The 12,082-nt window shown below is 43.1% G+C and overlaps 1 protein-coding gene across 1 annotated transcript; it reads left to right on the top strand.

Moving 5' to 3' along the window:
- The first annotated feature begins 248 nt into the window (after positions 1-248).
- Positions 249-11,294, top strand: LOC126281710 (oxytocin-neurophysin 1-like). Its single transcript, XM_049980884.1, has 3 exons — positions 249-353; positions 6,998-7,202; positions 11,182-11,294. Exons 1-3 carry the CDS (start codon positions 249-251, stop codon positions 11,292-11,294), a joined length of 423 nt encoding a protein of 140 aa, XP_049836841.1.
- The last annotated feature ends 788 nt before the right edge of the window (positions 11,295-12,082 follow it).

The raw sequence follows: 12,082 nt of genomic DNA, 5'->3' as shown, positions 1-12,082 counted from the left end.
CACACACACACACACACACACACACACTCACTCACTCACTCACTAAGGGACAGATGAAAGGATGAAGAGGGTTGGAGCATGAGTGGTTGTATTGCAGTCCAGAGGTGAAAAGAAACAGGGGATGTGGGAGGGCTTTGGAGGCGGTGAGGACAAGATGGCCTGGACGGTCGGTATCGTTAGTATTCCAGTCCCGGACGGCTGTGGGGGTATAAAAGCGGTGGACGCGACTCGACCGGCACACAGCAGCCATGAGGTTCCAGCAAGCAGTACTGCTCACCGTAGCTGTCAGCGTCGCGGCCGCCTGTCTCATCACCAACTGTCCCCGTGGGGGCAAGAGGGCCGGCCTGCAACACGTAAGGCGTCCATGTTCTCACTCGCTGCGCTGTCTACTGTTTCCACCTTAAAACTTCCCGCTATTTACACAATCAACCAATTTATCAACTTTCTCTAAATTGTTTTCACGTTATGTTTACTGTTAAGTCATTCCCTCTGTTCGGGTTTGGAGAGGCTGTCCTCTTCAGCAGTATGGAAAGGCCTTGTAAGGGTGACCGACATCAATAGCCTTTAGTTTCTGGTCCAAGCGTACTCCTCCAGTAGGTACGCTCTCTTCGTGCTCTGGCACGTCTCAAAAACGCCTGCTGCTTTTACCTATGTCGAACTTCGTGACTCTGACTCAGCAACATTGGGGAACTGCGTAGAATGGGGAGAATTGTATTGGACATGTGGTACGTGCTAGTGAGAGGTTTCTTTGCGTTGTCAGCACTGGGCTCGGTAGAGAGATACCATGATACACCACTGACATTAGCGGTAGGGTGTCGCTGGTTGCAGTCTAGAATGAAAAAAAAGAGCATCGCGTGGTTTTATTGCAGTCCACGAGTGACTATTCCAGAAGTTACAATAATTACGTTATTGCAGTGCTACGTTATTGCAGTGCCTGTGTTGTTCAGAATTACGATGCAATGTTCCTGATGGAACAGGCACTGTAGTGACTGCAGCCGTAATGAAATACATTAAATGTATTCGCAGTTGCGAATATGGAGAAGCTGTATAATGCTGTATAATGGAATGACGACAATGAAAAATTGTGCCAGACTGGGTCTTGAATCGGGATTTGGAGCAATTACCATTAGGCGATCCGAGAACGACTCACGGCTAGACACAGGGTTGACAAGATGGGGAAGTTTGGGTTTGTCTATAAATCGTGCTAATAGTAAGATATCCGGCAATCCGGGTTCGAGTCCCAGTATGGCACAAATTTTTATTGGCATCATTCCATTGAACAACTGATGGTCTTCCATAATTGCAACAGAAAATACATATCATGTTATAATAAGTTGTGGAAATCTCGAGTGTACGAAAATGGTACTGTCTCATGTGTGTGATTACTGTACGCTGAGTAAAAGCAAGAATATTTTCCAGTTTGTTCAAATGTTCAAACGTGTGTGAATTCCTAAGGGACCAAACTGCTGAGGTTATCGGTCCCTAGACTTACACACTGCTTAAGCTGTCATAAACTAAATTATTGTGAGCACAAGACATACACGCCCATGCCCGAGGGAGGACTCGAATCTCTGACGAGAGGCGCCGAGCACTCCGTGACGTGGCGCCCTAAACCGCGCGGCCACTCCATGCGGCTCCAGTTTGAAAGGTTGCTTACAAGTTTAATGACTCCTTCTATACACGATCATGATTTTGGATATTTATGTAATATGAACCAGAGATGGGCAAACTCGTTCATCCTTGGGAACTAGTTCACTGCTGATAGTTCTTTTTTGGGAACCGTTCATTTTTACTCGTTCACCGTTCATTTGTGCTTGGCACATGGTTCTTGTGAAAAACTGAAAACTAGTAGTGTAGGTGACTGAAGGATGGAGGGCCCCAAAAGGGGGCACTTGCCTCCCCCATGGAGTATAGAGTTTTTATTCACCACAGAATTCTTACACAATTTCAGAAGTAATTTCTGTGATTCTGCAGAACGTCTTGTTTAGACAACTAGAGCGTTGTGTGATTGATCGCAGGGAAATAATATAGAGTGGCGCACGGAAAACCGGTACCGAGTACAGACTGCTCGCCAATTATGGACGATGTGTTTCCCGTTACTAGCAGATACAACAAACAGACAAACATGTAATAATTAGGCAGTGAATAAATAAGTTAATGCAAACAACAATGGCGAAACAATCGATGACGATGTGTAGAGAGCTGGCTGGACAAGAGGACATGAAAATCTCACGCGACGCGCATGGGCTATAGCACATGTAGTTTTGTAAACCTGTTGGTGGCTGTTTCCCAACTTAATAGACCACAAGCGTCTTCTATAAAATTCTTCGTTTCGAATTCCACTACATAGCTATGCTACGTTGTAAACAATAATCGTTTACACCCTATATATACTTCACGTTGTCTCTGAGTTCGTAGGCGAAGTAGACTTTATGCTAGCATAAAATAAAATGTGGTTTTCTCATCATACTTGCGTCAGACGCTTAGTAAAAATTAGGTTTATATGTTGCATTATTAAAGTTAATGCAGCAATAATAATAATAATGTAAGTTCGCAGTAATGAAGTTTTCGGTTTCAAAGCTCCTTCTGAACAAATGATTTTGAGATAATAAGTAAATACGATTTTATGGCAATCTATGCCTTTTCAAATGGAGAAGCACCGCTTTTGCTACTGAGCCAAAATGACCCGCAACCCATTTTTTTTTTCAAAGAAAGCAAACTAGCAAGTAATGCAAATTAGAAACAACCAAAATTAAAAATACTGAGAGCCTTCCTAAATGTAATGTTTTGTATATGATACACGAAAATCGTTTTATATGAATTTTCTGACTGTAGAAATTAAGCAAATTATTGAAAGTTAGTTGCTAAATCAAGTGGATGAAATCAAAAAATATAATATAACAAAAAAAACTTGCCTTGTTATAACTATGTCTTCTGCTGTTCATCGATATAATGAAGTGAGCTGATATGCCCTTTTGTTACCCGAAAAGACGTAGCTATTACATACAACGTGATTTTTATGTAATTTACTATAAAATACATCTTGATTACCGGTCGTGGACGCTGAATAGCCAGACCTAAGTGGAAGAACAGTTTGGAACACATGTAAAATGTTCGAGCGCAGTGAACGAAACGAACAATTGGATACTGAACTAACTAGGAGCAGTCGGCAGTGGAACTGAGACACGTGGTCATGCGAAGAACGACGAGTGCGGCCGAGGGAGACCGAGACTGAGACGAGCACGCGATCGAAGCTGGAACGAGAACTGCCGAAGTGACCGCCGCGACCGAGGTGAACTAGTGAACTATGAACCGATCGTTCCTCGTTCCCGGGCACTATAAGTAGACCGCCGCGACCGAAGTGAACTATGAACCGATCGTTCCTTGAAATTCGTTCCTCGGTCCTTTCGTTCATCTTGGTGAACCGTTCCCTTGCACCCGTTCGTTCGCGAACTACCCATCTCTAAAATGAACTTAAACGTTTAAGTGACTGCTAGTTCAGCAATAAAAGTTGGACTTACTAACAATGGCAGAATGCCTCTTAAAGAAAACTTTTTATTTAATGAAGAGTTGATTACAAATCTATCACAGTTGCAGTGGATGTATATTGTCGAGTAATTTCGAACCGACTGATACACCCTCAAGCCTGATCTACTGAGATCGCACTGACAGTGTCTAGTCTTAATGACATACTTCAGTCTGATCCTGACTTGCATAGTGAGCATTGTATACATATGTAGACATCTACCTATCGTCACTATGTGATGCGTGTACTGATAATTTTAGATTGTTCTCATTAAGATAAGACAACAGGCAGGCAAATGGAGACCGACGATGAGGCCCCTTTCAAACATGTTGGGTGCTGATAATGCTCTCTCATACGAGTACGTGGCATATCCGTGGCCGTCACCGTGATCACTCTGAAAATGTTCACGTCCCTTATACACCCTCCCAGACGCTACAACAACACTAAACGCGAACAACACTAATGTACTCTGGCGATGATTCTACTGGGCAGAGAGAATTGTAACTCTAATCATTTATGTACCTGATGATGGTGTGTACATGTATGAAGTTACACTGACAACTGACCATGTCTTTTGGGTGCTCACTTTTTTTGTCAGTGTAATATGTTCGGCCAACGGCGTTGCCAGTGTGGTAACACGGTTCCCCTCAGATCACCGAATGTAAGTGCTGGGGCTGGGTTAGCACTTGGACGGGTGACCATCCGGTCTGCCGAGCGCTGTTGGCAAGTGGGGTGCACTCAGCCCTTGTGAGGCAGACTGAGGAACTACTTAACTGAGAAGTAGCTGCTTCGGTCTCGTAAACTGACACACGGCCTGTAGAGCGGTGTGATGACTACATGCCCCTCCATATCTGCGTCTAGTGACGTCTGTGGTCTGAGGATGACACGGCGGCCGGTCGGTACCGTTGGGCCTTCTTGGCCTGTTCGGGTGGAGTTTAGTGTAATATGATCAATTACATATTCAGAGGTGAGCTTTCTGTGCTGGGACATAGATAACTGCTGCATCCTGCACATCGCAGCTGGCAGAATGATCTCTCTTCACAGAATGTGTGTAGCAGAAAGCAGTACTGTATGTGCAACATGGTTACAGTGTGGGCTACTCTTCTTGCAGAAGTGTCGACACGTGAGCCCAAAGGCCAAAGCGTGTGCCTGGACCCACGCCTATAGTGTGGCCGGCACACGTGCAGCTGGTAGAATATTCAGTCCCTACTCCTCAAACTCTTCCAGAAGTGTGCAAATTCTTCTTTTAACCTGTCCATGATTGCCTACTGGCCAGGCAGGCAGGCACCCGCACATTATCAGCAGAACGGGAAGTTTGCCCGCCCATCTTCCCACTGCGCTTAGCTATGAAGCAGTTTATTCTGTACGCTTTCATTAGTGCGTTATGAGCAGACTTCGGCATTAATGAAATATGTACTCATTTTGCATCACTGTAAGCCAGAAAATGGTGAATTTTGTTTGCCCTTTTCTTCCTTTTCGGCATGTTTTAGGTTTATTTATTTATTTCGATATGAACAAATCTCTGAAACTTCGCTCTCTTTCGTGTACTATTGGCTATTCTCAATTCGAACCATCATCAGTTCATCTCTAATGCCTGTTTTCTGTAGTAAGCAGAACCATCTCTGAAAGTTGAAATTCCTAAGAAACTGAAGATGTCTATTACACTGGAAGGCCAACTGAAGTAAAGTTTTGGAAGTTTAGTTTCTGTAACCTTAGTGTGTTTCAGCCAGCTAAAAAAAAAAAGAGACGTAAGTCCGCCCAAACAGGCATTTAAGACCCAACGTACCGGCCGGCTGCTGTGTCATCCTCAGTCCACAGGCGTCACTGGATGTGGATATGGAGGGGCATCTGGTCAGCACACAGATCTCCCGGCCGTATGTCAGTTTACGAGACCGGAGCCGCTCCTTCTCTATCAAACAGTTCCTGAGTTTGCCTCACAAGAGCTGCGTGCACCCTGCTTGTCAGCAGCACTCAGCAGATTGGATGGTCATCCATCCAAGTGCTAGCCCAGCCTGATAGCGCTTAACTTCGGTGATCTGACGAGAACCGGCATTACCAAGGCCATTGGCTAACCATAGTTACAGCAATTTTATTTACTTTTTCCAGAACGTATATTCCGGGTTTGCTGAAAAACAGTTCATTCTAAACTCCCCAAACGTATTTTAGCGAACACGGAGTTCGTTTTCCATTTTATTTGATTTGAAAGCTATATATCTCAAAGAAGAAACTTTTCTTGCATACTAAACTTTCTTCGCTCTACGTTGCATACCACCAGAATGTGGTTTTTAATATCCACTGAGTGATATTTTTTTGCTATTTCAATCAATGCTTGCCTGTATACTGCTAAATGGCTGCACGCCCTTCGCATACATTTCTACTCACTTGTCAGCCACTGCTTGTTTGTCCTCTTTCAAAATATTTCTAAAGTGAGGAAGCTGCTTGTAAAATTTACAAACATCGCTTAACGTACTCGAGGTTCCCGTATACGTGGTGTAGTAACTGTTTACTGAATTTGCATTGCGAGACACATACTCATTTAGTTGAAAGTGCCTCATAAACGCACGAAAACTTTTCCCCTCCTGGAATTGGGCTCTGCTTCTTGACTGGTATATATTTCCCAATTCTTAATTTCTCCTCGGCCTTCTTTAAGTTTGTTTTGTTCATTTTCCTGTTCCCACCGTTATGATAAATGAGCTGCAGTGAAGTTACCTAGGCGCTACAGTCTGGAGCCGAGCAACCGCTACGGTCGCAGGTTCGAATCCTGCCTCGGGTATGGATGTGTGTGATGTCCTTAGGTTAGTTAGGTTTAATTATTTCTAAGTTCTAGGGGACTGGTGACTTCAGATGTTAAGTCCCATAGCGCTCAGAGCCATTTGAACCATTTTTGAAGTAACGTACGCAAACATATCCCGGCTAGTCATGCTGCATTGATAGCGCAACCTGCTGTCAGCTGCAGCAGGCTGAACAGGGTTTGTGAAGCTCGGGCGTGCGGAAACCCACGTTGACCTGCTGTGCTTCAGTACACAGGTACTTTGGAAATTTGTCGTAAGTTCATGTGGGACCAAACTGCTGAGGTCATCGGTCCCTGGGGTTACACACTACTTAATTTAACTTAAACTAACTTACGCTAACGACAACACACACACCCATGCCTAAGGGAGGACTCGAACCTGTGACTGATGGAGCAGCGCGAACCTTGGCAAGGCGCCTGAGTCCACAGGTCCACAGGTCCACAGGTCCACAGGTCCACAGGTCCACAGGTCCACAGGTCCACAGGTCCACAGGTCCACAGGTCCACAGGTCCACAGGTACTCTAGTGTCTCCGTCGCGACATGCTGAGCTGCTTAAGTGGTTGCAGCGAATAGAGGGGCAGGAGGGAGAATCTTTACACCTCTAAACTCTAGGCAGACTGGCTGGTCACGGACTGTTGTAGTTGCAGCGCGGCTACAGATCGGCCTGCTGGTGTTGCAGAGGTGCGCGCCGTGCGGCCCTGGAGGGCAGGGCGTGTGCCTGGGCCCTCACATCTGCTGCGGCCCCCACATGGGCTGCCGGCTGGCCAGCCCCGCGGACACCGCCGTCTGCCGCTCCACGGCGCCCTGCCCCCTGGACAGCCCCGAGATGCGCTGCGCCGGCGGCGTCGGCCGCTGCTCTGCGCCGGGAGTCTGCTGCTTCAAAGGTGAGCCAGGTGGCCAGGCATCTCGATCAACGGAATTATTCTTTATCCTTCTACATCTTCAATTAGCCATTGAGGGACAATGACGGTCAGCTGGTCGCTTGATTCGTGCCATGGAATTCGCTAAAATAGTGACATATCTCCTCGTCATGAAGGGACTTCCTCTCCTTTTTAAGGTGCCATAGCTCACTCATCGAAATCTATCCTTCTTCCCGTTGACCTAGAATCATGACAATCATGACAAAATCAATGTTTCACAGTAAAACAAAAGCAAAATTCCGAAAACTGCAAATCTGCAATTATATTACGCGGAATTTTTTTTTGTCATTTGTTATCTGGCTCTCTGTCCGTTTGTTAAGATTCTCTTTCCTCAGGAATGAATAAATGTATCAAGTTGAAATTTATGTCACACACTAAGGTCTATGGCCCCTTGACGGTGTAATAAATTTAAACTTCTAACTTAACACTATTAAAAGATACGGCCATTTATGCCACATATTTTCCCACTCGGGAACTTACTCACCAGTACGTGCTGTTGGTCTAGAGTCATAAAATGTGGCAAAAAAGCGAATTTCTGCAGTGCAAACCAATGGAAAAAACTGAAAACGTTAAATCTGTAGTCGCATCACGAATTTTTTTATCTCATTTGTCTGTCCGTCTGCTGAGACTCCTTTTTCTTAGGAAAGAGTAGACGTATCTCGGTGATATTTATGTCATATGATAAAGAGTACGGTCCCTTGGCGGTGTAAAACGTTGAAACTTCTGAGTGAGCACAATCAAAAGATAAGGCCATGTATGTCACATATTTTGATACTCGCAGCCTTAATCATCAAAACCTATAAGGCACTTCCCATTTACCTAGAATCGTGAAATTCAGCGAGAAGTAAGATTTCACATTAAAAGTAAAGGAAAACATCCGAAAATTGATAATTTATAATTATATCAAACGAAAAATACGTCTTTTTGATATTTCTTATCCGACGTCAGATTTGATACTAAAGCGTTCTCTAAAGTCTTGGAATCCCTGGGACCGATATCTTGCACGTATCATCCTCGATAACATTCAAAAATGGTCGAGATTTTCAATTTCCGGAACGGTTAAGCTGTCTGTATACACATACGGTGCGCCAGTTCTACTTGCACCTGGACAGTTTTTTTAGAGCAGGGATCGGTAACCTTTCAGTACCCACGGTTTGCAGTGCCTAATAATGAATGCCTTGTGGATCTAATATTTCAGAGGCGTTGAAAAAAAAAAGTAAAAATCCAACAACCTTTTTCGCTTTGTTAGTACCGTTATTAGAAATTAGTTTAAAATGAAATATGCACACAAATTTAGTGAAATAAACACACTGAACGGTTTTAAAGCATAACAAGAATTTTTATAGCTAAGCAGGAGAGAAAATTTAATTTTTCATCTGCATCTACACCCTGCAAATCAATGTGAAGTGCGTGGCCGAGGGAACGTCCCATTGTAAGAGTTTTTAGGGTTCTTTCGATTCCATTCGAATATGGAGCAGGGGAAGAATGATTGTTAAGATAGCTCTCTAAATGCTGCAATTAGTCTCATCTTTTCTCAAGATTCCTATTTGGATTGTAGGGGATTGTAGCAAATTCCTAGAGTAATAATTTAAAGCCAGTTTTGAAACTTTGCATACAGGTCTTCTCGCGGTAGTTTACGTCTACCTTCGATACTACATCAGTCCAGCTTCTTCAGAACCTCTGTGAAGCTCTCTCAAGGGTCAAACAAGGCTGTGGCCATCCTTGATGTCCTTCTCTGCATACGTTCAATATCCCCCGTTAGTCCTACTTAGTAAGGGTCCCACACACTTGAGCAATGTACTCGAATGGTTCCCACAAATGATTTGCAAGCAATCTTCTTTGTAAACTGATTGCATATTCCCAGTATCCTGTCACCCGCTTTACCCACGATGGAGCTTCCGTCCCATTCCATTTCGTATCTCTACAAAGTGTTACAGCCAAGGATTTGTATGAGTTGACCGATTCCAACTGTGACTCTCTGACGCTATTGCCATATTATTCGTTTTGTGAAGTGTACAGTTTTACATTTCTAAACATTTAAAGCAAGTTCCCAATCTTTGCACCACTTTGTAATCATATCGAGATGTGACTGAATACCTACGCAGTTTCTTTCACACAGTACTTCATTACAAATAAATGCATCGTCAGAGAAAAGTCTGAGATTAGCGTCATTGTGTGCAAGGTCATTAATATACAATATAAACAGCAAGGATCCCGCCACGCTTCTACGGAGCACTTCTGAAGTTCCTTCAACATCTGCCTATGACTCACGATCCAAGGTAATATGCTGAGTCCTGCCCACCAAGAAATCTCCAATCCAGTCACAAAGTTCGCTTGATATCCCATACGTTCATAGTTTTGAAAATAAGCGTAGGTGTGGTACTGAGACAAATGCCTTTTGGGAGTCAAGAAGTAAAGCATCTACCGGATACTTTTGACCCATGGTTTTCAGAGTGTTATGTAATGTAGAAGCGTTTCGTGATTAACGCTCAGTTTGTTACAGACGTCACAGCTGCTAATGTGCAGGTGTTGTTCAACTTTTCTTGTGATTCCATTAATGTGTCTTGTGACTTCTTTAGAAGACTGAGGTCCTTCTTTGACATCAAAATTTCCAGATAGTTTTGTGTGTATAGTACTGATCCTCATCATGGTCAATAATGTCACAAAGCATTTTTGGCACCTTGAACCGAATTCATCCATTTTTGTAAACAATTTTTAAAATGTGTTGATTTTCTCTTATATTTTTACTCATATTCATTATACAATCATTTTTTGTCTGTGCTGGGTCAGATTCGAATAATGTTTCCAGATTAAAGTGATCACAAAATGAGCTACTGCAGATTTCGACATTCACATCAACGTTTCAATATGTGAAAGGAAGTAAAGGAATGCTACGGTCGCAGGTTCGAATCCTGCCTCGGGCATGGATGTGTGTGATGTCCTTAGGTTAGTTAGGTTTAAGTAGTTCTAAGTTATAGGGGACTGATGACCTCAGAAGTTAAGTCCCATAGTGCTCAGAGCCATTTGAACTAAAGGAATGAAGAGTAGTGTTTAACGACCCGTCGACAAGGAGGTCCTTAGAGACGGAGGACAAGCTAGCATTAAGGAAGGATTAGGAAGGAAGTCGGCCGTCTCCTTTCAAAGAAACCATCCCAGTATTTGCCTTAAGCGATTTAGGAAAATGACGTGAAACTTAAATCTGGGTGGCCGTACGCAAGTCTGAACTGTCATCCTCGGGAATGCGAGTCCAGTGTGCTAACCGCTGCGCCACCTCATTCGATCAGTTTAAAGAAAGACGTCGAAGCAATCCAAAGGCATGCTGAAGGATTTCTCACCTGTAGGTAATTTATTACATTCGATCGAGACGTGAGTTTTGCATAAATTCTCCGTGAACTCAAATGGGATCTCCTGGGAGGAAGACATTCTTTTCACTACTGAGAAAATTTAGGAGACAGGCATATATGACAATGCAGAACGATGCTACTGGCACGAACATACGTCTCAGACAAGGACAGCGAACACAAGACAAGAGGGGAGAGGATACGTGCGGACGCATATAGATAGTCTTTTCTCCCTTCCTCCATTTGAGAGTGGAATGACTAGCAGTGGTGTAAGGTACCCTACACATGCAGCGTATGGTGGCTCCCGGAATATGTATGTACGTGTAGAAACTTGGTGCTGAGTTTTACACATGCCAGTTCACGATAACTCGTCAATGACACTTTATAGTTACTCCAGTAACTTAAAATGACCCTCAATGTAAAGAAATACACCTTTACAGTGTGTTAATTCACCACCAAATTGCTTCACTAGGAAAACATATGTTATTGAAGATAATTTAACTGTTCGTTAAAAACAACAATAAAATTCTGCTCATTTTTTTTCTCGTACTATAGTTTTCTTTGATATCTTCTAATAACGATGAAATAATTTTATGTTTCAGACTCATGCCACATTGATACTTCGTGTGTTGCTGATACAACTGAAGTCGCCGAACGGTATCCTGTGGACATGTTTGTTGTCAGCGACGGTGACCGTGACGAGATGAGAATATAATTTTGCAGCATGTAAAAGTTGAAATTGTATTAATAAATGCAATTCTCATAAAGATTGAAACTGTCATTCATTGATACTTGTTATGTTTATTAGCAATATTCGACTTTTATTTTATTTATTTGTTTTTGTGAAACAAAACTACTGTGCCATGGAACGAGTCAAGAGTGGACAGGGCATTGACTAAAATTTGTAGTTCACAGAATGATTATCTGAAAATAAAAGTCGAACAGACAGACGGACCGACAACAAAGTGATCCTCTAAGAGTTTCGTTTGTACTAGCTGAGGTATGGAAACCTAAAACATGAATGCAAGTCATGTACAATAGTATATTCGGATATGAAGGAAATAAATTCTTGGTGTAAGTCAGTAGTCATGTTAACCTTCATGAATAATTCTGGATCGTTTGTTTAAGGATAGTTGTTGCTGTTTTATTCCACATAACGTGTTTATACTGCAGCCATCTTAAGACACTATTATTGATAACAAAAGTAACGTAAAACGAGAAGTAATGTGTAATACTGTAACGAAATGCAGGAACAGATGCAGGGGTTCGACGACTGTTCTGATGACTAACGTTGACATTGAACGAGAATTGCCAATTATTCCCTCAAATGTTTTCTGTTTCATCTGATGGGCCAAGCAGCGACTCTCTCTACCACGCCAATATAAGGATTTTGCCTCATATGGCTCTCTCTAGTACAATTCTCCCATGTCCTCATACAAAATGTTCAAATGTGTGTGAAATCTTATGGGACTTAACTGTTAGCCGGCCGCAGTGGCTGTGCGG

This window comes from Schistocerca gregaria, chromosome 7 (genome assembly GCF_023897955.1).
Source record: "Schistocerca gregaria isolate iqSchGreg1 chromosome 7, iqSchGreg1.2, whole genome shotgun sequence".
Lineage (NCBI taxonomy): Eukaryota > Metazoa > Arthropoda > Insecta > Orthoptera > Acrididae > Schistocerca > Schistocerca gregaria.
Note: the sequence above shows the minus strand (reverse complement) of the source record. Positions and strands in the feature narration are given on the sequence as shown.

What these genes read in the sequence shown, in the direction of transcription:
- LOC126281710 (XM_049980884.1), top strand. Translation starts at nt 249, where the DNA reads ATGAGGTTCCAGCAAGCAGTACTGCTCACCGTAGCTGTCAGCGTCGCG. An exon ending in AGAGGGCCGGCCTGCAACAC is followed by an intron (nt 354 to 6,997) that starts GTAAGGCGTCCA and finishes CTGGTGTTGCAG; the next exon opens with AGGTGCGCGCCGTGCGGCCC. An exon ending in GGGAGTCTGCTGCTTCAAAG is followed by an intron (nt 7,203 to 11,181) that starts GTGAGCCAGGTG and finishes TTTATGTTTCAG; the next exon opens with ACTCATGCCACATTGATACT.